The sequence below is a fragment of the Atractosteus spatula genome, chromosome 6 (assembly GCF_055471065.1).
Source record: "Atractosteus spatula isolate fAtrSpa1 chromosome 6, fAtrSpa1.hap1, whole genome shotgun sequence".
NCBI lineage: Eukaryota > Metazoa > Chordata > Actinopteri > Semionotiformes > Lepisosteidae > Atractosteus > Atractosteus spatula.
In genome coordinates, this window is record NC_142711.1 from 51,512,806 (window position 1) to 51,539,047 (window position 26,242).

The window sequence follows — 26,242 nt, forward strand, 5'->3', positions numbered from 1 at the left end:
ATGACAAGTTAGCAACTGAAGCAGAACAATGAGGTAGAAAAGTGTGGGTCTGCCCAGTAGACCAGAGGATGTTTCGCAACATCCACCACCAGGCTGCTGAAGGAGCCTGGAATCTGTGGAAAGTCTATCAGGGCTGTTTCAGAAGCTGCAGAAAGAGGTAGCCAATGGCTCTGGCTGAAGAGGAGAAACCTCTGATGTGCCCCAAAGTAAGCTGTGAAAAGGCTGGACAGACATAGAGGTGGGGAGTTCTGGGAGCCCAGAACCTCTGTTGAACCTTCTGGAGGTGTTGTGGCCTCATCAACAACACATTGATGATGGCAGGTGCCCCCACTTGAAAATCCCAATGACATGTCAGCCCCCCAATCCCCCAATTCTCACCTTATGGCAAGACCAGTGAAGTGCTCCCCATCTCTTAAGGGATTGTACCATTAAGTCCTACATGTCAGAATTACCAAGTGAGTTGCCTTCCAGTGCCAGTAGCTTCGTGGATATGCACATGGGGCCTGAGTTTTCAATGCTAGCTTTGCTAGTGAATGTTTGCGTTTCAGTTACAAAATAAAGGTACAAAATGGTCCAATCAATTGGAATTTAAAAGAAGAAAAGGGAAAAGCACACCTGAAAATACCGAGCACCGAAAAGAAATATATTGTACCATTTATAACTGCAACAAATTCACACATTTGTTATCAGGGCAAATGAGAAAAAATGGCAAGTGCATTGTTGTTTTATTGAACAGACGTGGCACAGGTAAACTCATTATGCTGGTTAACATTTGTCATCCACAGGGGGTCTATTGAGAAAGTCACAGGCTGGCAGTGATATGGATACTGTTAGAAGCAACACAAGCTGTACATCTGTGATGAAAGCTGTTTACTCTGAAGTGTTAGACTTGAGAAACAATGTATTAAAATAACATTTTGTTATTTTTAATATTTTAATAGTTATAATAAAATGTATACAAATATCTGTTATGTCATTATTAAATGCAATAAGAATTTTCATCATCCATAAAATTGACTTGAATGTGAAAGAATAGTCTGCCTTGTTATCCTATTTAACAAGGTCACAAATTACAGGCTTTCTAACTTTAACTGAAAGCTGGCACACTTTATCTGAGGCATTAGATTCTTGTACAACCAAATGAAAAACATAATAGATTCTGTTTTATTCCTGCATTTTGGTACTGCCTGTATAGTATGTTGTATTTGATGCTATGGCAATTCAATAGTGTACATTGATACGGGCGTCACTTTTAAATGCCAAGCCAATTTGGCGCAATAGTGTGATAACGTTTATGAAAACATACCCGTTTATGTTTTTGAAAAAATAAAAGTTGAATACAAAACCTATACCGATCTGCAAAACTAAGCCTCCTTGACCTCTATAACCAGCATAATCCACGGCGACAACGTCAGAACAGCACGTACTGTACAAATAACATTGATAATAATCATGAAACAGTACAAACATGCAGTCCATATACAGTAGGGCAATAGCATTGTCAACAATAGAATGGAAAGGGAAGGAAAGTTGTATCACGCTGTCAAGTGATTTAATTTTTTAAAAAAGGCATCTTTTAATTTTTAATTGTATTATAGCGAAAGAAAGAAGAATAATGTTTAATCAAATGCCAACGTTTTTGCAAAACTTGAAAGATCTGGCAAACACTACACACTGAGCTACTGCAAAACAGCAGTTCCCTTCCTCCACCAATGAGCAAGTCGCTCAGTGGGATCGGATCTTGCGTTATGAACAAAGGCGGTGCCAGTGAAGTAGATCGACCGAAGCTACTGTATCCACTTCCGATATTCAGCCCACCGCGTTAGCTATCACTTGCATTTCACCGGTTTCTTTCTAGAACAGTGCCGCGCATTAGTTAACGGGTCTGTTTTAATTTCCTCTGCCGAGCCAAACGGCACAAACCGTGCGCGGCCCGACGCGCAGGCGAGTGTGGTCTGATGGCGCGTTGGGGAGCTCGTTCTGCGTGATTGGTGATCTCTCCGGGTCTGGCGATGCGACGCTGCCTGTGGGCGGCGCTGAGGATGGTGCCCTGCGAGGGTCCTGCTGCCGCGAAGCCGATCGACACGCTGCGGTTCTGGGAAAGCCGAGGAGCAGCGAGCGTGTTCGGTGGGCTGCCAGCTGTTGCTGTTAATTCCTTCTCAAGGTAATGAAGTATGAAAGTTTGAGCGTTCAGCACACAGCCATTTGTGCATTTCTGAGTCTAGCCACCTTCCTGAGCGCTCGGTAAATCTTTTTTTTTCTCCTTGGACAATGCTGTAAGTACTGTTGTTTAAATCAATTTTCTTCTGGAGTACGCCAGTCGTGATTTTATTTTATGGTGCCTATGACAGTAACTCTGCGGTGACTGGGATGTGAATAAATGTTTTCATTCGACCTGTATTGATCATTACAAAGGTTATTTAATATTTTTCCCCTTTCAATCTTGTATAGGTGTCTTTGATCAGAAATTAGCATAGACGCAGCTGAATCCAGCTTTAGGAACAGAAAGTTGCGCACAGCTTTCCTCGGCTCGCGTTGTATATAAAATAAAACACGCCTTCAACATCATCAGGTCTGCGCGTTTAAGGATACGGTGAAGTTTTGAGCGCTGTGTTCAGAAATGTGTAAGACAAACGCCGTGTTTCCGTGTTTTCAGAGGTTTTGGAGGATTGGGAAAGCCCGTAGGAATGCCGGAAATCAGCACAGATAACCTGGACGAGAAGCAGGTACAGCTTCTGTCCGAGATGTGCATCCTCATTGATGAAAACGACCGGAAGATTGGAGCGGATACCAAGAAAAACTGCCACCTCAACTCTAATATTGATAAAGGTATATTCTTTTTTCATTTAATCATTCTCAACCTTTTAATACGAACTGCTCGGCAAAAAAAAAAACGATTAAGTTCACACTTAAGGAGTTTTCTTATATATAGTTATAGTTGTTTGCTATCTGCGTGCGATTCTCGGTCACTGTCATCGTCACCACATGATTTCACATGCTAAACAGGTTGCAAGCGGTGCGCATTTAAAATCAGTATCACGCTTGTTATATATTGAATGTACACTCATCTAGTTACAGTACATATATGCAGTAGTAGTTCAGGTGGGTAGCTGCGTCAGCATGCGTAGGCTGCAAAGGAACAAGTAATAGGTTTATTACTACATTTATTACCACATTTACTATTACATTTATTCACATAAATGCATACTGAATACCTACGCCAAGTGATAATAAGCATTAACAGCAGAATCCAGAAGTTTCCTAATTCCAATTATTGGACACATTGTTGCAGTTAAATATGAACTATTTTGACCCCCCACCTGCTCTGTTACCATTTTCATTGAATAATGCAGAGACACTGCATTATACACTCATGGAGCATCTTTTAATTGCATCTTTTTTTTCTGGATCTCACTGGGAACCCTTAAAGATAGAAAGGTCTCCAGTGGAAAATTTCCTCTTTAAACAAAGTGCTCATACGTTTATGTGAACATTGGACCTTCTAACTACCCTTTGTAGCTGAAAATACGTTTCTATGCCTTGATGGCCTCAACAGATCTTCAAAGTCACGAATATGTCAGTTATTGCTTAGTTACTGGAGTGTGAACTTAAGTGTTGTTTAGATGATGATGAACTTAAGGTAAGGTCAGGGAGCAAACATTATGAGAAAATTAAACCTTTAATTAAAAAATAAATTAAAAAGTTAGTCACGTTTACTTACTTGATGTTTTTTATTTCACTTAGGAGTTTAAGAAACAAAAGGTTTTCAGAAATACACATCATACATGAATTATTTTTTTCCCTAGGTCTTCTTCACAGAGCATTCAGTGTGTTCCTGTTCAACAGTGAGGAAAAGCTTCTGCTGCAGCAAAGATCTGATGCAAAGATCACTTTTCCAGGTGCTGTTTTCATTAAATCCATGTGTCCGATCTGTAGATGCATCCAACTCAAGGGTGTAAGGAGAGAACAGTTGCTTACAAGGAATGCCATAGAGTTGAATGTGTTTGAATACTCTACCTTTTAACTCAATTTCCTTGTATCTCAGAAGTAAAAGAAGGCTGGGCCTGGTCAATATTGGTATGAGATTCCTCTAAGAAAAGCCAGGTTGCTGGCTGTAAGTGGTATTCGTGGACTAGTAGGTGGCAACATTTCCAAAGCAGTGCCCCAGCATGCTACTGAAATATCCCTAAACAATATGGACATTACTCAATGTGTAGGGTAACAGATCTACCGGACAAATTCCCTAATACAAGAAATTGTATATGGCCAATAAAGTGATCTTATCTTAGGCAGTTCTGTGGTAATTGGCTTTAGACACTGCTTAAAACAAATGTATTACGTAGCCTAAATGCCTATAACTTTGCAAAATATAAACCGGTAAAGTAAGCCTTACTTAACATTTTAAAACCTTAAGATTTGGAGTGCTGTTTTTTTAACCCCTTTAGGAAAACTCTATAAAACTGAGGTTCTCAACTCTTGGAGATCTCCGTTTGTGTTTTTTTTTTATCCAAGCGAGGTCTTAATCACCAGTACTTATTAACTTTAATTGATCTGCTTGCTTGAATGGACATATGGTTCCTCTGTTTCTGCACTCAGTCCATATTTGGAGAAGCACCTGCTTCATGCATCAGCATACGGAACCTAAAAGCAGCCTGTCTTCCTCGTTTTGTTTATACTAAATTTTTGACTATTTGGGTACAACTTTACGATCATATTTTGCCAGCAAAAAAAAAAGTCACTTGGTCGACCTGTGTTATGAGGCTGTTGTGTTATGTGCAGGCTGTTTCACAAACACGTGCTGCAGTCACCCTCTTCATACACCTCGGGAACTGGAAGAGCAAGATGCTATTGGAGTCAGGCAGGCAGCACAGCGGAGGCTACAAGCTGAACTAGGAATCCCCATTGAGCAGGTAACAGTGATTCGAGAAGGTGGGCAGTTTAAAGTAGGTGATGACTCTACCATTTCTTTCTAGTTCATTACTATTCACACAAGGATCACTGTAACAGTTCAAAATTTGCAAAAAATTTGTGTATCTTAGAACTCTGTGGAGTTAACAGTAGAAGAGCCTGAATTTATGTGTCCTGACACATTGAGGGCATACTGGATGTCACATTGTGGACTTTGGAGGAATAATGGGTACTGTGGGCAGGCTGCCCATCTAATTGCACAGTGGGTGAACAATGGAATACTAGACCCAGTAAAAAGGTTCCCAGCCAGACACATTCTATGTTAGTCTAGCCATCCTTTATGATCAGATTGTTCAATGCCCACCATTTTTTAAATCTTGTAAAACGGTTTAGTAATGTAGATGAAATGAAGAATGAAATGTTTATTACAAAATCAAGGCAGGTGTTGAACATTAAGGGCTTTCAAGGTGGCTCAGCTGGTAAAGACATTCACCCAAATGCACACCGAGCTCTAGGATCCCAGCTGTGAGCCTGGGTCATGTTACTAGCTGACCGTAACCAGGATTGCCCAAGTGGTGGTGTGCAGTTGGTTAAATGCTGCAGGGGACAGGGTGTGTTAATTTGGTCAGGGATCTCACAGCAACACAGTGCAGCCTCCCAGGCATTTGCAGACATGCAATGCTGTTGATGAGGGATGGACCTCTCCTCCAGTCAGCGCTGAACCTCCAGTATGGGGCTGTGTTACCCACAATGTGCTAAAAGAGAAATATCTCAGTAGGAGTCCGGCTCCTCCTTATTCTCTCCTGTGTGCGGTCACAGGGTTTAGAGTTGCAATCTGATGCATGAAACACATTCAACTGGCAATTTTAAATCAGGTGGATGTAACAAAAATAAGAGAACTCAGCATATTAAATTGACTTTCAGAAAATTAACCAGTTTTGCTATAGATACATATGTAAAAAGTGCCTTGTGTTTATAATGCCGGCCTCACACTACAGGACTTTTCCTACAAGTTTTAGTCATAACCTTAATTTACATAATCGTAAGAAAATCACAGCAAGTTGTAGAAAGTTGCAGCGTGCGCCCGTTACCATCAGTTGTGTAGTATGGCACCCCAAACGACTCGGTCATGGCGCTCTTAACAGCCCCTACAACTCTAACGACAATCAGACTGTGCCCATTATATCACACGTTATAGCGCAATACTATTTTTTTTTACAATATTTGTTATAAAGGTGTTTTATTTTTGTAAATTTGTTCTATAAAGAAGAATTATATTTTTGAAGATGTTTATTTGTGGAAAAGAAGGCCCATGTTACATTTTTCAAGATGTTTACGTGCTTGTTCTCCAGGTTTGTTTAATTTCGTGTGGTGCTCCTCTTCATATTCCGGTGTGTTTCACATTGATTGACTGCCAAAATGAGGCAACCTCGCAGTACTATCAAGGCGCAATCCAAGATTTGAAACCGTGATGAAAAGTCATGAGGGAATCCTGTAATTAGTCTCCCCCTGCGATTCTTAGTTGTATAATTCGACACCCTCTAGGACAGAAAAGGCAGCGAGATTCAGCAACTGCAGTCGTTAAATTTGACATGCTCTCTGACTAGACGTCGTGTCAAGTCCTGTAGTGTGACGCTGACATAAAGCGCGCTTCATCCTGAAGGATACAAAGCTGTTTCATAAGTCAAATAATATATAATCTGTTCAGTTCAAATGTGAAAAGTCAGAAACATCTTGGACGCCTGGTTTAGAATCTTACTTTTTTTGTAAAGCACCATGGTATCTTAAATGCCAGAGGATGTTAGGGCCAAGTTTTCATCTCTGAGATGGCACTAGTGGATGGCTTCCATCCATGTTTTGACAAGTAGTACTGTTTTCACTTCTGAGATCGTAAAGTAACCATGAGAGAACAAATAGGTCTATTACAAATAACACTTTACAAAATGATTTCATGATTTCATTTCATGAGTTTTTAATTTGGGCAGGTACCACCTGAAGAAATGACCTATTTGACCAGGATCCATTACAAGGCCCAGTCTGATGGAATCTGGGGAGAGCATGAGATCGACTACATTTTGTTTATGCAGAAGGATGTGGAGCTCAGCCCTGATCCCAATGAAATCAAAAGTCACTGCTATGTAACTAAGGAGGAATTGAGAGATATGCTGAAGAAGGCAAAGAACAGCGAGCTGAAGATCACCCCCTGGTTCAGTCTTATTGCAGAGACATTTCTGTTTGAGTGGTGGGACAACTTACACAAATTAAAGCAGTTCATGGATCATGACAAAATTCATAGGTTGTAAAATGAAAGAGCACCAGTGTTTCTACTTGTACAGAACCTGCCTTTGCACATATGACTTTTTGTAGAAGTAGAGTACAGAAAATAAAAGTTCTAGAAAAATGCACACATTTCTAATACTGGTTTGATCATTTTATGTAAACCTGACCCACTGAGTACTTCTCTTCCTACTGCAGTGTTGCTTACTATGCGAATTTCTTCTTTGATAAGATGTTCTTTACGCATTGTTAGGTAAAAAGTTTAGAAGCTGTTTCTTAAAATGCTGTATTCCTTTAAACTAGGGAAGCTACATTTCAGTGTAGGCTTCTGAATGGAATTCATTACAGGGAAAAAGTTACCAAGTAAATTCTATTAAATTAAGTCTGTAATAGTGCTGTATTATCCCTCTGTTAAGGTGATTGATTTGCTTTAATTAGAGCTCATAAATGTCTTGGATAAATTTACAGTACTCTACATGACTTACAAGGTAGTGTCTCTTCACAACTTGGTAAAGGACAACAAACACTAATTCTCTGAATTACCATAAATATTTTATTTGCAAAGTGGGTAATGACTCAGCCTCACCTCATACACGAATAAGTTTAATATTCTATCAATTTAACAACATAAGATAATTAATAACCCCCATTTACAAGTACAAATGGAGTACAGTAGCTAAATATTAAAGTGTATGGTAAATTCCTGAAGTCTATACTATAAAAATGTAGAGCTGTCCAAATGTGGGCCATTTTTTTAAGTTAGTGGCTTAAAGTAGACACCAGCTTAAAGTAGACACCAGGACCTCCAGTTGAAATAGTAGAGATAAAGATACAGGGACATTTTTTTAAAGATGCACCTTCTGTATTAGAAATACATTGACAAGTGGCACACATTTATTTGTCAACTCCCAAGCAACTCTGGATGTTACTCAACTAACGGTGGAAAGATCAGTCTTTTCATTTGGTTCTTTCCTGTCTGCGTTTAGGTGGTTTGCACTCATTTCTCCATTAGCTGAACTGGAAAAAGTTTCGAAGTTGAACTTGCTACGACATGCATAGCTCGGCAGACAGAGTATCCTTTTTTACAGTATATTGTTTAAAAGTATTTCCCCCCATGATTATGTAGATCATTCTCAATCTGACAAACTGAGATTCAATGCAGGACAAGAGTCTTAACTTTAAATTTTACTGAAGGAAAAAAAAGCAACCAAACATTCAAAACTTCAGTGATGCCTTTTCACAAAAAAACAGCCTGATGGTAGAGATTAATTGACACCTCTGCTGCAGAAGACCCTCCTTATCTGCGGTCAGTGGTGCCAGATTTTCTCTTGCCTGCCAGAAGGTGTTTAGGTTTGAGGTCAAACACATGTCTATCAGACTCCCCTTTCTTGCCCATGCGATTCATCTCTTTCTGCGAGTTCTTCATTAACGTCTTGGCTTTCTTTAACATCTGGAAAAAAAACGGTTACTTTCAATACTAGCACACAGACGAAGCAAGGCTCAAGAACCGAGGACAGCTGCTTTTCACTGGGGCTTTCAAATAGCCTTTACCGACTAAAATAAAAAAATAAAAAATGTAAATTTCATCTGCCAATTTCACACTCCTTGCACTAAAAACATGATTATTATGAAAATCCAATTCAGCATGTCAGAACTTGCCATTTTCATAACTGACATTATTCACAATCTCAATTAAAGATTGCCACATATCTCAAAGTGCCTTGCCTTTTATGTATTCTGAGCACTTTCAATAAAATGGAAAGTTTTCTAGTACAAATTAAAATTCTCCTTTCACGTTCATTCATCTACAGAAAACTCAGAATGACCACAACCTTTTCTAATTCCTTATGTAGTACATGCTTTTACATTTCCAAAGTTTATTTAACATCTTATCACACTAATTTTAGACAGGAACTAAAGCTTTCCTTATGAACTGGTGTGTCAAAACAGGCATTGAAGACGTACCTTGGCATCACGAACACCTGAAACATCCCTTGGAGGACGAGAGGCACTCTGACTACGGGTTCGAGATGCAGGGGCCTCAGATGCCTCCCGTTTGCGTTTCCTAGCAACACTTCTAGATCTTCGGCCCTGGATAGCGTAGTGACTCTGGAAGAAGTTTGAAAAGAAATTACCATAGCTTTCTATTTTGATTCAGAAAAATGTTTATACTAATTTTCCTTAAAATTATATTAATAATATGACTCATAAGTTGTAAGTTAAATACAGGTATGAGCAGGACAATGTTGGAGAGATTTAGATGGGCTTTGAGCCCTTGTAATTTTTTAAAAATGAAAAAAGTCACTTGTCAGAAAAATTCAAAAGAGATTGTTGTTGAGAAATGTGAACCACTGTAACTAACTACGTTACTTCTCAATCTCATTGGAACAGCCAAAGACCAACTGAGGACACTATGTGCAAAATCACTTACATTATCTTTATCAGTCATGTCCAGACCAAGATTTCCCATCTCCTTTTCAAGGGTTTTTCTTTCAACCTGGCATAAAAAGAACAAAACACATTGTTGAGGAACTATTATTGAAAACTACAAGGCATCACTTCCAGTCTAATGATACAATTAAGTAAAAGGAAAGTCACTGCAGAAGCCACCTGATGAAGTGGCAGACAATCTGCACTGTCAAGGTGCCTAGACAGTAGAGGAAGCGAAAAGACAGCAGGTTCTTTATTTTCACCATTTTTGTGGTTCTGGGCATGCGTGGCCCATGTACATCCTTCTCTCTCGACTCCAGGATTTTCAATTTCTTCTTCTCTTTGATTTGTTTGGCCAGCTGACGGATCTCCTGCATCTCCTCATCTTCGCTTTCTTCATCCGAGTCGTACTCTCCTGCCTTCTCTCTCAGCTCCTCTTCCCTTTCCAGCTCCTCCAGGTTCTGCATGGTGGTGAAAGCAAGAGAAAAAGCCAATACAAAATGAAGTGGCAGCCAAGCACTTGGGAAACTCCATTTTCCTTACTGCACCAAAGAAAAGCTCTAGTTTAAAAGCCATCAAAGCTACACTCACCTTCATGATCTCAGGATCAATGTAATCTGTTATATTGTGGCCTTCCCATATTTCTGGGACCTTATCGTTCTTCTCATTTGCATTCATCAGGTCCCAGTATTCTAAAAATATGTCAATAGCAGCCATTAGTAATATTACACACAAAGCTCTGTCCACGGTAATTTGTGTAATTTTCCCAAAGCACTTTCATGGTAAAAATGTACGCAATATCATTGTTTTTAGAAGTTCGAGAAGGTAGCTGCAGATAAACACCTTGTAACGCCTGACATTATTTATCTGCCAGTTTCCCTCTCTCTCTCACACCTGAAGAAGGCTCCACAGATGAACCGTTTTGTCCGTTTTCTTTTCCTTTCAGCATGGAATAAACCTCTACCTGTTCCTTATCATTCTTTTGTACAACTGTGTGTACTGAGTTGCCAGATAGATATCCCATGATAGTTCCATTCTGAGATTCCTGTTTAATTAAAATAGTCTTATCTCCGAAGCTGAGATTACTGATGGTCTCTGACATGTTTTATATATTTTAAGATCCAAGGGAAATAAGTAAAATATAGAAATTTTCAATGTATGCTTTTATATCCTACAGTATGTCCAAGTCACCATTTACCAGCCCCTCTTCTTAACATTAAGTTTTTCCATTGGCTAGCCATTTGATCTTTAAAACTTAATATCACTTATGGAGCAAGTATTTAATTGGAATACATGGAATTTAAAAAAATTTAAGGGGCATTTCACAGTGGACCAGTGCACATTAAACCTAACAGCATTGAACAGAACACATTTTCTATGTGCAGATCCTCTCGTTTTCATCTTTTTATGCTCAGAATATAATGGTTTAAAGTACAATATTTTAATTTTAATGTACCTAACTGTGATACAGCAGACCCACAATGATAATGCATCTGACCAGGCCAGGATAACAGGACTAAATACTCTGTACATAGGGTTGAGGGCTCCTAATTTCTACTCCCACACAACTACTTGCTTTTAAGCATTTGAGGTTTTAACAATCAAATTAATGTGGTTTATTAATATTAAAATCAATTAATAGGTAAGAATGCCAGTGAATACAAAAGGGAAACTAACCCTGAGTGTCTCCAGGCTGTTCTTACACTCTCATTTACATAGAGAGTAAAGCATATTTCTTTAAAAATGTGTTCATCAGTCATCTGATTGAATTATGACAAGCTGAAAAAATTGTGATAAGCTGAAAAAAAATCTAATCAACCAGACTTAATTCTTTCTACATTACATTTCACTATTTAGCATAAGAGCTGCAACTGGACTATGCATACTGGAGAGAGTAACCCTGACTTTCCACATTTAAAGAAAGATAGAGCTCTATTATAACAGCTTTGGAAACTCACTTTGAATGATGCATATGTAAAACACAATATGACTAAACAAATGCGATTATTACTTTGATGTGTTTTTGTAACCCATAAAGAAGTTTCAAAATAAGAAAAATACATGCATAAATTCTAATGCAAGGAGCACTGCAAGGCTTTGTTCTCAATTACACTTTGATGAACAGTTGAAAAAATATTTTGATATAAGGAACTACAAGCAATTTAGCAACACTTACTCTGCAGGTCCAGGACATAATCATCACCAAGTTCCATCTCGAGATCTCTCTCCTATTAAAACAAAGCCAAATTAATGCATCATATTCCCAGAGAAGGACTTCATGCATTTTACATAGGCTTCTGGAAAATTAAGAATTCCTTGGAATGTATTTTTACATTTCATTTAAAATACCCACTTAAATATTCTAACACCTCATAACGACTCTGAAGAAAACGAATTCCAAAAGTCAATGGAAAGCAACTTCTGTAAGCCTCAAATAGGCATATTTTAACCCATCAGAATCACCAGTTTTCCCAGATGGACCCCTTTCCCAAGAAATCATGCACAACACGTACATCAATTTAATGTAATCAATTCATACCTCTGGTTCTTCATATTCTTGTAGGTAAAAACTCAATACTTGTAAAGCCCAAAGTGAATTAATGGTGTCTGTCTTATTGGTTTCCCTGCTACTTCCACACTTAGTTATTGTAATAACGTAAATATGTCTCGCTCCATCACGTCTATCAGCCAAACGGAACACACACAGAATAAAGTATGCAGGGCAATACAGCTCTGCCACAGCCTGGCAAATTACAGGACATAAATTCCAGAGTACACCTGGGCTATCCTCAATAGATCCCTGGGAAAACATCCTGCGACAACTAGCAACAGATCATGTGCTGGGAATGGACAGCAATCCTGTACGTCGGGATTGTTGCTTTGTTCTCTAAATATCGGAGCAGCAATTTGCCTCCGATTTTCCCAACGAAATGTCTAGTAACAGAATAGACAGGCGCTCGAGCAAGGCATGGAGAGCTATCTACTGTCACCTGGCCACGTGTACTTCTCAATATTTTGCCACATATATCGAATTTGCATTTTTCTGCTTCAATCAGTAATGGACAGTAAGAACTAATTTATTTAGAAATTCTGCACAGCGCATTCCATGTACAATACATGCTACAATGCGTAGTGTATACATTCTGAATTATAAGGACACTTACCAGTTTGCGTTTAGGTACATCAACATCCATTGCTTTCCTGCGAAGTAAAGCCCGTTCAGGTATGAAAGGTGGTCTTTCCTGTAATTTAAATGGTACAAACTGAAATGACTACTTTTTCAGAAACTGCCTACTTTTTCAGAAACATTGAAATCTGTGAAACAGCACTATTCTCAGTGCTACTGCAAACGTGTGAAACAGATGTGACTCGAATTATTCAACTTGACCAATTCTACAACTGAAATGAGAAACTGAGCAGTTCATCCTTATATCTTACCTTTTCGTCTCGTTTAGCAGGCACAGCTAAATGCAGTCTGTTCAGCACATCATGTACTTTCTTTCCCTTCATCTTCGCATCAACACGATGGGCAAGCAATTTATCACATGCCTGAAATGGACAATACAACAGAACAATAAAAAAAAATGAATCTTCTGCCCTCTAACAAATGGTTTATTTGAACTATAAATGTTCACATCCTGACCATGGAGCACAAAAGAAGTATTAAGTCTTACCTCTGTTTTTACTTTAATCACCCCTTCTTCTGTCAAAGTGCTGGTTTCAATGACAGCGATATCCTCTGCCATAATGTCAGCAAAAATTTTCTGTAAGAATACAAAATCCCTTCATAAGGAATATCCAAACTAAAACCTAAGATCTAAAGGTTTCCAATATACATTTTCAATTTTGCTCTGTAGAATTACTAAATTTAATTCTCTTTCATTTTTATAAATTTCATAATTTTTAAACAATTCACAAAGAGCTCATCTAAAAGAATTTAAAACTTAAACAGTTCTGCGACATCAAACTTTGAGCTATCAAGTAAGTGGACTAAGTTACCAAATTAGAGAATTTCCTAAGGACTAATTCACCTGAAAAACCATGTTATCCAAAGCAAAAGTAAGAATCTTCATTTACAGGATTCATTCATAAGACATTTTGTGGTATTTTAATACGAATCACATTTACATCAAACAATGCACATATCAACTTTAGACACGAAAACATAAGAACAACATAACACTTCAATAGATGACGTTTCTCGAATGAGACCCTTATATCACCTTGTTCCTAGTTTTCATATGAGCCACACGAACCTTGTCTCATTTGAATCTTTATAATATTCTTTTGTAAATTAAAACCCCTCACAACTGATCAGGACTGAAACACCACTATATTAAGTGAAATTTTCTGTATTATTCAACAGTTTAATATACTGGTGCAAACCTGTCAAACGTACAAGTCAGACTTGACATCCATCCATCTTCTAACCATTTTATCCAGCAAGCAACGGGTGCAAGGCAGGATACACCCTGGACAGAACACCAGTCCATCACAGGCCACATTCAAACACAGACGGGCGCACTCACGGCAGGGCCAATTTTCCCAGAAGTCAATCAACCTACCAGTATGATTTTGGACTGTGGGAGGAAACAGGAGCACCTGGAAGAAACTACTAACACCATACAGATAGCACCCCCGGAACTTAGGGCCCAAAACTCCCAGTTCAGCCCTGCCCGCGTCTTTCAAAAGAAACTCCCTTGTCAATGTCAACGCTTCAAAACGAGTTCGAAAAACACACCTGGTTTTCCTCGGAGAGCTCGCCGATCCTCTTCACATCACACTTGTTGGCCACAATAATCAAAGGCTAGAAATCGGGGGGGAAAAAAAACGAAACAATTTACAACATCAGGCACCGTTGTAAATTTTTAAAAATCACTTTCTCGGCGGAAACCCCACTTCGTTGCTGACCTTGTTTGCAAAAAGAGGCCTAATGTTCCTGAAAAGCTCCAGCTGCTGCTCCAGCGTGTGTCCACACTGTTCGGAGATGTCCATCACGTAGAGGACTGCGGCTCGCAGGTGAGCCAGGGCTGTGATGGCCTGCATCTCGATGGTGTTCCTCTCTTCCAGGGGGTGGTCCAGGATTCCTGGAGTATCAACCACCTACAAGAAGGCGACACCAGGACAAGTCGCGTCTTCTGAAGCCATCAAAAGGCTCACTCAAACCAGCAGAAGCCGTGGTGATTTACCACATACTATTTCTAGTAAAAAATTACCAGTATGAGTAATTCTGTGTGAAAGGTATGTATAACATTATAAAATTAACAGCCTCAACACATGGGTAATGAACCTGACAATTCTTGAGGACAAAGGTGTCGATACAAACCTATCCGGCCACATGCATGAAAACTGATGCCTGCAAAGTTATACATAAGGCTAACACTGATAAATTATGCTTTAAGTAATCCTAAATCATTAAAGTATTTTGGGGTGCACATTTAAGTATTCACACTAACAAATATATATATGTATGTATTTATATAAAAAAACAACAGTTTATTCACTTGCCTACTACAAAAAAATCTGGGAAAGCTCAATACAACATCATTTGAAATGTGGGGGCACGGGATGAGAAACAGATCAGAAGATCCAGGATACGAATTGCCTAAGATTTAAGGAAAGCAGTGAGCCACAAGTTTCACAACTGGCATGTGGCACTTCTAACTTAAGCTCTTCAGACTTTTCAACAGGGTTTTTAACTTGATCTGTACCTGTGTGTAACGAAAACACATCTCCAAACTTACCATCCCCCATAAACAAGTTTTTATCAGAGATCTCAGAAGTACCCTTACCTGCCAGCGCAAGTACTTGTAATCCATGTGACCAACAAACAGAGACTTTGTGGTAAATGCATATGGTTGCACTTCAACATCTGCTCTGGTGACCTGTAAAACATTAAACAGGTATCTTAAGCCATCAACAAACACCATACATGTACAATAAGACCAACAGTTGCAACTCCCACCCAATGATATTAATTGCTCTTAATATTTCACTAGCTAAATGTTTGGCTGACATTTTTTTTAAAACTTTAAATATTTATGGCACACAGGAAAAATATATTGAGTTACATGTCTAGACAAACTCTACTTAAGACATTTACCAAGCATTTTACTAAGTTTTTAGCTGGGATTTCAGAATATACAGAGATGTAGGGTCTCTGATGTAACTGAAGTGAAGTGAATATTCCACACAAGCTACTATGACAGTTTTCAATCACACTTGGCAAACAGGCAGGGGCACTGTGTTTTGAGAATTCTGTGATGTTAGTAATATAGTGAAATATAATAGCTCAAAGATGTATAGCACATTGTATACTAAAAACTATTAAAATACTAAAAGAAAATAGATGTCTGAAATTTTAAGAGTTGAAGCAATATAATGAAACCATGCATTTCAATTAATTTACTAATTAAGGGAGACGTGGCACTCATGTCTTTAAATGAAAGAAGCAAATGTCTTTAATATTCACCTTGTTAATGAAGCTCGATTTCCCAACATTTGGATATCCACAGAGTAAAAGAGTCCTGGTGTTCGGATCAATGGTTGGTAAACGGGAAAGATGCTGACGCACTGCAAGACAAATTACGTTCAGAAACACGCATGAGCACAATATAATTATAAATCTAATTGTGGTGTTCAGGAAAAAAGGATTGCTTGAACCAAATTGAAAGCCCTGAAGATGTAAAACTAATGAATCGTTAAATACAATATGCTCTATTATTTCTAGCAATATTAATATTTCACTTTTAGCACATGACAGCACAACTATGTTTCATACAAAGGCGCCAACAATATTCCCCAGTAGATCCTAGACAGAGCTTTTCTGTCATTAGATTATTTTGTTATAAACAGTCACAGCTGCTGATGCCTCATCATGCTGCACACAGCTTTACATTGTGATAATACATTTCTTTCTACACAACCTTCGAAACCAGTGTACCTGAGAAGTTTTAGATCTGTAACTGAAAACGCATAAACAATTTTAAAGGTTCATAGAAAGAAAAGTGTGGAAATACCAAAAATACAAGGCCAGGCCATTTGTTTGGGCAAGTGGAATCAAAACTGGCACATAATGACTCCTGTTATCTACTCTGTCACTCAATTCTAACTGCGCTGGATAATTTGATGGATAATCTGAAAAGCTTTACCTTGCTCCAAGTATTCCAAGCTTTGTTTCTGTCGCTTCAAGATAGTACACATTCGTCCAAGAGCAGCCCGTTTAAGCTGCTTGCAGCGATAAAGAGAATCCCCATACTTCATGAGACGGACATAGTCTTTGGCAACACTAAGACAAACAACAGAAACTGATATAATTGTTTTCTCGATACATATATGTGAGTTTTTATACATTTCTAAATACCAGTTTATCAGTTAAATGTATAAAAACGTATGCTGAATAAATGTCCCCAAATGAGGAAGACAACATATCATAAAAAAAACAAACATTAGAGTCTTAATATCAAAATTCACCTGTTGTCCTGATGCGCAGATGTTAACAAAAAGAGAAACTGATGTTGGAAGCAAGACAGAAATAAAGCCAGAAAGAGAAGCTGCAACACTATGTCTTAAAATAATAACTTTTTGGAATGATTGTAATTCTCAAAGAGGAAAATATGCCCTTTAATATTATACAAAAATGAACATCCAGGTCAGCATGTTAGACACACACCTGCAGGATTTTGAAGAAACGGAAAATTAAGATTTTCTTCATTTTAAATCTATTAATATTTTGTTATTCCGCAGAAAGTGGAATCATATGGAGGACCCAAGATCTGAACTAAATATCCCACTGCCACAAAAAGTACTATCAACAGCCTTAAGAAGATTCCTAAAGACCACAGCTTTGAAAGACTAAAGAACACGGTTCCTTACTTGTCAATGAGATTCTTTGCTATGTTTATCTGTCCCAAAGCCAGCTTGTAATGATCTTTGTCGTACAAAACATTCATCAAGTCGGCGTAAAAAGGATGGATATCCTAAAGGCAAGAAAGACAAGTTAAAGGCATTTCAATGCAACTGCAGTCAAGATAATGTGTTATATCATTATGCTAGATTATACCATAAACATACTTAAATTTCTCCTTATGTAACCCTTCAATTTAAGGCAAAAAGCAGTTTAAAACTTTAAATCAATTGAAAACAAAATAAGTCGTACCTTCATGTTAGACATGTTTAGCACTTAAAAAAAGATCACTTACACCATTAGCAATTGAATGTACAGAAATAAGACTTACATCCAGTTTGGGAAAATCAGTCAGGATCTGGGAGAGTCTGTCATGGTAGTTCTGCTGGGTGAATTTCACTTTCCTCATGTAAAAATGACGAATACGATGGATCTGATAGTGCTTATGGATAACTGTAGGAGTCTTCCTTTGTGTTTTTGACAATGTGATATCTATGAAGTCCTAAGGAAAAGATTTAGTGATTAGCGTTACACTACTTGCTCCGATTTTACAAAAAAAAATACAGAGAAAAATGGGCAGACATCACTCATACCTTAGGCACTGTGCAACAAAAAAAACACGAGGAATACGCATTTAATCGTAAAATCTAAATGTTCGCAAGGTGATACTTGTCCGTTAACCCTACATTTACGGTTGTCAATCTCAACATTAACTTTATCATCACCAGACATTAAATATATTTTTATGTACATAAAAATAACTTATCAAACCAGGAAAGGTGGTTAAACATAAAATTTTGAAGCAGTTATTCGGTATCGATTAATTCGGTATCGATATCGGCTCCTCATCTTGCGCTATTTAAATACTTTCAGGAGACACGTGTCGTCGCTCACAGGCTGAGAACACTGAGCCCGATCGTGTTAAACAGATTGATTTCTCTTTTTCAGACCGCCTGCTAACCTACAGCCCTAGCGCTAGACTTAACCAAATCAGAATGATGCTGTATGAAACAGGTCCGTTAACTACCTTTGCGGTGGGAACCACCATAATCTTCTTAAAGTTGTAGAGAGCCATCTTTCCACACCACGAAGCACACTTCTCCTCCAGAGGATGCCGCGTGAGGCTACCCGGAAGACTCGCCCAGTGATGTCAACAACTCTGCCTGAGCAAGAGGGTGTCCTTCAACGAAAATGCAGGCAACTGTTTCTCCACACTGCCATCTCTAGTCGAGATTTATATTTGCATCGTTAGCAGTCCGTGGGTTTTATCAACAAAATAAAATATCTTTTTCTTTAGGTATTTTTTTAATCTTAAGGGTATGCTAATGAAAATATCAAAAATAAGGCTGAATACAGTCTATGTGACGGTCCGTCTTGACATCTTTGACTGCAAGGCATCCTGACAGACTACAAAATAAAATTATTCTTTCAAAGGGAGGTGTCTCGTTGGTGAAGGGATTGTTTTACAGATGTTTTTATAAACAGTCACAATTAAACTGATGACGTTAAAAGAGAAAACAGCATTTCAGCATTTGAATTTAGCTTTTCAGGACCCTAAACGTTTACATAGCAAATGTGTCAGTGAGAGATGATTTCACGCATTTCTGGAGAACTTTCTTTTGCAATGTTAAATTCTGTTCTTAAAGATCAATTTTAGTTTTGAAAATCAATAAGGCTATTTTTTTCTCTATTACCTATGTTTCAGTATTGTCTGAGGTACATACCATTTATTTCGCATGGACATGTAGATGTACTGACCAGGAAAGGATGCAATGCAGACTTGCTAACAATGATGGTTTCCCATGGCAAACTTCAACGTGCCAGCAGCCCCACTGCATGGCAGACCTGGTTTGGAGGTGAGAAATTACTTCATTTAATTAAGGGAGAGCAGCAGACCAGATTGTGCAGGGCAAGAGTGAAATTGAGCAGACAGGGACTGGCAAATGAGAAAGTTGGGCATTGAAGAATGACTCACCTAGCGTTGACACAAATGACCTTCAACCTAACATACTGTTGTGGTCTAGTTCAGCATGCCTGGTTCTTGGTTAAGTTCCCGGACTTTACCATGCCTTTGAGGACTGTGAAGTATATGAGACTCTGATTCGATGACTTGGCAACTGATGTAGAATAGCACGGTTGTCCAGTTTGGGCCAGTTTGGGTATATCCAGTGGAAGTGGGAAGTTGTGAGGCGTTGTGGGTCACTCCATGACCCTGTTTGTCAGAAACACTGTATTGTTTTAAACAGAATCGCACCACTTACTGAACAGCCTACCATAGTGCTGTCCAATCTAGGTCATGGGGGTGGGGCAGTGTGAGCTAACTAAAACAATTTGTTCAGTGCTTTCTGCTGTTGTAGATGTGCTTGGGTCTCTCACAGTTCATCTTCCTCTAGGTCCTGTTCTGAGTATCATCTCCGTGAGCTGAATGAACTACAGCTGTGACTCAGGTGCAGAACAGAATATTAAGGGTAAAACTGACCAGAAATTTTCACTTTGTCTGAAGATCAGTCAGTAAAGGTGCCCAAGTAAAGCCAGCTGACACCAGGTCAGCTTTGGCCTCCAGGGGTTCGACAGTGACTTTGCGGCTTTGCAGGTGAAATCCCTACACTTCAACCCAGGCCAGAACCACCCTGAAAAGATTCGTAAATAATTTTGTACTTTGCTTTTACATTGGGCTTTTAAGCGCAAAAGATTCCTTACTGCTTTACACATAGGAAGGGACCGACTTCATCCATCACTGTGTTAAGATTGCTGTTGGACAGTCATGCCCTTACATTCCACAAAGTGTAAGGATTTGACTTGCCCATTTAAAGGTTGACCAAACAATTGCGTGTGTGTTACAATTTCTGTAGAAATACATAATGTTAAAGGGAAAACAATTTATGAAACAAAACGTATGCAGTGCTGCATTTATTGCAAAGAAAAGAACCCTGCCACATTAAAAATGAGCATCCTTGACATAAAGATAGTACACATGTTATAAAATGAATAAATCATAAACAATATCTGTCACATACATATGTGGGAATTTGGCTCTATGTACCAGTCCAGGGTCTGGTGCAGATGGTCCTGCAAAAGTGAGTATTTTACAATACAATCAGAGAAATTCTGACAATTACAACATTTTAATACACACTAGAATCCCCACACAGTATTTGAATATTGAGTCAGCTCTTCATCCTCTTTTAAGTGTAAAAAGGTTAATTTATTTTAGCTTGTCAGTGTGGAACATTCCTTTAAGTCCAGTTCCCGGTATGCAAAATTGGCACAGGCCTATCAAAAAGACTTACATCTCTAACTGCTGCCAAAGGTGCAAGCATTTATTAAATATCTAGTTTTGGACTTTTTGCTGACATTTTACTTTCATCCCTAAAATTGTGTTTGAGCACAGAAGAATTGATTAAAAAAAGTTATCTTTTAAAAAATGTATGTACATCATTTATTAATTCAACAAACCTCTGCTTCCTTCACACATTAAATCTTCAATCCATTATACTGCATTGAATTATAATTAAGAGTGTCTTAGTGTTCAGTTTAGGCATCAGTCCCTTTCAGTTTATGAAAGTCCTTATATATTTAACTTCTCCTAAAGTATTTTAAAATTATGAGGCCACATATATATTATTGTTATTGTTTTAAAAACAAAAATACACACCACTATCTCAGGGTTAAGAGCAAGTGCGTCAGAAGACACACCCTAGGTTCAGACAGACCACTGTCTGAAAATCCAGGCTTCACATTAATACATCTGTAGGAGGGAACAGAGACAGGCTGTCTGACTGACATTTGCTCTACAACCTCATCTAAAAAACAGTGCAAAATTATTGCCTTGGTATCTCCCTCCCCCATCTTCAGTGGCCTGACTCAAATCTGATCAGATGATCTAGCTTTTCGGTGTTTACCATCCTAAGTGCCTACATGAGAAGTAAAACCCATTCAACCTATTGCAGCCTTGTTTTGACTTACTGTACATGTAAGAGAATGTTATACTTTCACGTGCAGCAAAATGTGTTGCCAAGATTTTGCTTCAGAGTAGCATGAAGCAGAAGTCTGGATTTCTCCCCAAACCTAAGACACCCTGGGAAATTCTGAAGCCCATGAGCTGAAGGAGACTCTCTCTCTCACTCTTCAGTCACAGCCCTGGAACACACGCACTGTGGCCAAGTGCTCACAGAACTGGCCTAATTAGGGCCCTACTCTCTTTTGTTTCACACAGACGTCCAGCGTTTCATACAGGACAGAACCTCTAAAAACAAACCGCTAAAACAATTGAATCCAATCCTGCTCACATGGAAACTAAACTGTTCGGTCTAGTTTTTAGCAAAATATAATTCCAGCACCAACAGAAATATTACTCACTACAGTAACAATATTCAGACTAGTTCCTCCCCCACATGTACATACACCAGATAGTTAGGGATGATAAACACCTCCCACTGACAACTGAGAATCTTGGCACATAATCTAGCTGCCAATCTAATGAGACCTCGATACTTTCCAGTGCAGTATTTGACTAAAATAATGTACCACAAGGTCTTTATGTAGTGATGTTCAAACACAGACTCTGCTATACAACATCAGACAGACTGGAAATGGACACTGAGGTACAGTAGCTCATAAGCTCAGGTTTGTGCATTAGGTTAGATCTGATGTAGACAGTACTTAAACCTCTGGCAAGGAAGTCATGTGGACAATAATTGAAGAATAATATGGCAGGGTTCTGTGCTTAGTATGAATTATGCATGCTGTGCTCATTTTTTAATTGAGGACGTCATGATTGCAGACAGGAAAGGCCAGAAATATGAGAAGGTTACAGTATAATCAATTACATTTACCCACGAAACTGAGGGAGAATATAACCTTAACAGTCTTAACAGCTTACAGCTTGGAGTCTGTGCCTACTGTATGTGCCATAAGGACTTATCAACATGGCACAAGAAAAAGAAAAAGCATGCAAGACCACATGTTTCAGAGGTAACTTGTTTCAGGTTTGCAGGGCACAAAATGTAAAATTTAGGCCAGTGCTTCCAAAGCATGCAGGTGTAGAACAGGACTTAATGCATTTTTATACAAAAATTCGTATTCTATATTCTGGTCGCTTGCAGATTAGAATGGCATATGTTTAGCAATAATATTATTTATGGTACCTGAAAGTTTCAGGTTGTTGCACAAAGCTAAGGTATGCCTATACGTGATCTGACAACTGGAATCAATTTCCTGTCATTAAACTCTGTTTATTTTTAATTTTTGTAAATGTAAATGTAAATGTGTAAATGTAAAATAACAATCTCAGGATTGTTACCAGGAAGGAGTTTTTGAGTCTATTTGATCTCATCTCTCATTTTGTTCTCTAAGGGGACCAAAATTAAAAGGTGAAATGAGAAGCAGAAAATACTCGCTAGGCTGCATATAAATGACCTTCTTCATATCAGCTGCAAAGAAGAACACACCCAGACCCAGGTTGTCCTTCAGCTCAATTACTTTTTTAACCACACATCCATCAAAACCTTGAGACAACGTCCTTTCTGGGAGAAACACATGCAGAAAGACAGCGACCGGAAATAAATCAGAGCAACAGATGTGTCAATTACAATTCCAAAACCCGGATGCTGAATGACAGCTTTTTGCTGATTTGTAGTAGGAGGCCTGTGGCAAGCAAAATGATTTAAAAATTGTTGGACTACATTCATTTCTTTAGAAATTGAGTCACTAAATTGATCTTTATTACTTTTAAAATTGTATTAACAATAAATTATTTAAGTCTGAAGTTCTACGTAATCGTAATCATTTTTTCAATCAAAATAAGAACATGAATAATACAATTGTTTCTCATCAGTAAGAAATAATAAAACAAAGAGCTAATCTTTAATTGTTAAAGTTTTCTACAACACACTACACTACACAACGTGTAGTAAACTATGGGAATAATCTGTAAAGTGAATGGAGATGTGGATAGGAAATCACTGTGAAATCAAGTGTGGGCAGAATCTATCAGTACACATTGAATGTAATTTTCTGTGCGTCTATTTTTTTAAAATAAATAATAATATATCTGCCAAACATATCTGGAATGTTTGAGGTCTCTAGACAAGATTTTGAGATTTTTGTTGTCTGTGGATTAGAATCAACTCAGTAATAAATTGTAATGAATTCACATTCATTTACAGGCTGTAAGAAAAATTAAAATGACCTTATAACTATTTTGATATAGTTCAGGTGGGTAGCTGCGTTAGCATGCGTAGGCTGCAAAGGAACAAGTAATAGTTTTATTGAAAGCGTTTTCATACCTGAAGAAGGCTCCACAACCAAAATGTTGTGTTTTCTTTTTTCTCTTTTCAGCTTGGAATAAACCTATTACTTGTTCCTGTGTTATTTTGATATGATCAGTACAGTGTATGACACAGACACACAAGAAAACATAAAATGTACAAAGCAAGCTGTCCAAATCTTCTGCTTGGTCTTTACTGTGTTATCAAGATGTGACGGAGGAAAAGAACACAATAGTAATCCATGGCTTTAAGGGGTGAGATTATTAATCCTAGAGGGTGAATTCCTTATTATTTGCTGTCATATCGAATTTGCGTCAGTATGGTTATTCAACTCTTATTATTTGATTCAATAACATCATTGTTGTAATTATAACACTCCCAGGTTGTACCAATATTTATCTATTAGGTGTCATTAGTTTAACATACTGTGTTTAGACTGTGCTAAAGGCCACAAACAGAAGAAAAGTACTCTTGTCTGTAATAATACGTACACAAGACAGTTTTATGAGGTAATATGCTCAGCAGACATACAAAGTGCTAACATCTGTTTATGTTTGCATAAGGTTGTGACTTCAAGATTTCAAGATCTTTTTCCTGACATCACTAACAGCACAGAAAGAAACAAGAGCTACAGTACAGTCGCTTACCAAACATTAGTGTTGCAACTCATCTCAACAAAAGCAGCTTTTCATTCACCAATGTTTAATACACTTAAGTAGTGGCCCTCTCCAACTCCATCACTGTTTGGAAGGTGATACAATGCTAATACTCATTGTGCCATAGCATATCAAATGAACACCACTACAAGGTACAGTTCCTCGCACGCAGGCACAGTCTGGTGTTTCATTTTAAATGCTAATAAAAGTGACAGAAACTATTATTATCTGTACAGGAACTGCAGCAAAAGAACATTTAACAAATGCTGTCACCAGAACCGTGTTGAAGCCATAAAAAGCTTTTCTTTGATCTTCTGAAATAAGTAATATATGTCCTGGAGCGGTGGCTCTGTGGCTAAGGATCTGCGCCTGTGGCTGGAAGGTTGCCGGCTCAAATCCCGCAGCTAGCAAAGGAATCCTACTCCGTTGGGCCCCTGAGCAAGGCCCTTAACCCCAGCTGCTCCAGGGGCGCTGTACAATGGCTAACCCTGCACTCTGACCCCAAGATTCTCTCCGTGTCTGTGTCTCATGGAGAGCAAGCTGGGGTATGCAAAAAGATGAATTCCTAATGCAAGAAATTGTATAGGGCTAATAAAGCAACATTATTATTATTATTATTATTATTATTATTATAATCTGAACAATATATTCTGGGGTCATGTCACTTCTGTGGTGTTGGCAACTTGTAGCCTCCATCCCAGCAATGCACATATCCTGGAGCTTGGGGGTTAATTTTCCTTTAATAAAACACATTTAATAAATTCTCTTTCCATACTTATTATAAATGTAAGCAGATGTTTAATTATACATAATTATATGAATAATGCAAGTGATGTTATTTCTGTAACACACAAATTGGAATTAATTACTTAATTTTCAACAAATCTTAATTATTATGTGCTTCAGTAAAGCAGTACTGAAAACTTAAACATATGTCACTGTCAAGTATAGTTTATCAATGTATTCTAATAAATTAGTGAATATCTAATTCACTAGGAAGGATGATGTAATTCACTAGAAGGATGTTGCCAATACCCATGTGGTTAATCAATCACGATTCACTTCTATTAAATTTTCAAGTATGTCCTCCGCCTACCGAATTAAATTTAGAGAATGCAGTCAGTTTTTTCTTTGAAGTTTAAAAATGCTCTTGTGACACTCCCTCTATGGAGATATTGTTTAGAAATGGAGAAGTTGTTTAGAAATGGTCTCTGATGTGCTGTAGATCACAAAAGAAAAATGTGTTAACATTTAGGCTTGGTTTAGGTTAAATACTAGGTTATGAGCATGATTTACACTGATTTTTTTTCCAGCCATGAAAAGGTAGTTTTAATCAGATATGACTGAGGAGTTTGAACTACTGAACATTTGAGGATGCTCCCTCAAGTCTTTAAGCTTAAAGCATAGAAAAGGATTGTGAATTGCATGCATTTTGACATTTGTGACCACATCAATGCTTTATATGAATTTGAATTACACATTGTCTGTCGCCAAATGTATGTTAACAGTTGTGAAATGTCTTTTAGAATAAATAATTTTACTGGAATTTAATATGTTTAATATAACTTGAATACAAGTTTATTACAGTAATTTACGATCAATCCATGTACATACCATTGTTGAAGGGGCATCTTGTTTTGAAATTTTATTCACAACCCAAACTCCAGATTATAATGCAGTATTTTAACTATATAATAACAATTTAAAAAAAACATTTTAAAAATATATGTACACTAATATCAGTTTTATGTAACGGTAAAGAATTAGTAGACAAAACGAATTAATATTTGTTTTCG

At 37.9% G+C, this 26,242-nt stretch overlaps 2 protein-coding genes across 2 annotated transcripts; one reads left to right on the forward strand and one right to left on the reverse strand.

Moving 5' to 3' along the window:
- The first annotated feature begins 1,763 nt into the window (after positions 1 to 1,763).
- Positions 1,764 to 7,313, forward strand: idi1 (isopentenyl-diphosphate delta isomerase 1). Its single transcript, XM_088918567.1, has 5 exons — positions 1,764 to 2,164; positions 2,657 to 2,829; positions 3,807 to 3,899; positions 4,780 to 4,910; positions 6,894 to 7,313. Exons 1-5 carry the CDS (start codon positions 2,013 to 2,015, stop codon positions 7,209 to 7,211), a joined length of 867 nt encoding a protein of 288 aa, XP_088774693.1. The 5' UTR covers positions 1,764 to 2,012; the 3' UTR covers positions 7,212 to 7,313.
- Positions 7,314 to 7,721: 408 nt separating this feature from the next.
- On the reverse strand, positions 7,722 to 18,646 carry gtpbp4 (GTP binding protein 4). Its single transcript, XM_088918566.1, has 17 exons — positions 18,549 to 18,646; positions 17,853 to 18,023; positions 17,491 to 17,594; positions 16,767 to 16,903; positions 16,088 to 16,188; positions 15,408 to 15,500; positions 14,527 to 14,718; positions 14,357 to 14,422; positions 13,290 to 13,379; positions 13,054 to 13,164; positions 12,780 to 12,857; positions 11,792 to 11,843; positions 10,207 to 10,307; positions 9,879 to 10,076; positions 9,617 to 9,682; positions 9,151 to 9,294; positions 7,722 to 8,635 (listed from the first exon to the last, which is right to left on the reverse strand). The coding sequence occupies exons 1-17, from the start codon at positions 18,594 to 18,596 to the stop codon at positions 8,483 to 8,485; spliced, it is 1,905 nt and encodes a 634-aa protein (XP_088774692.1). The 5' UTR covers positions 18,597 to 18,646; the 3' UTR covers positions 7,722 to 8,482.
- Positions 18,647 to 26,242: the final 7,596 nt, after the last annotated feature.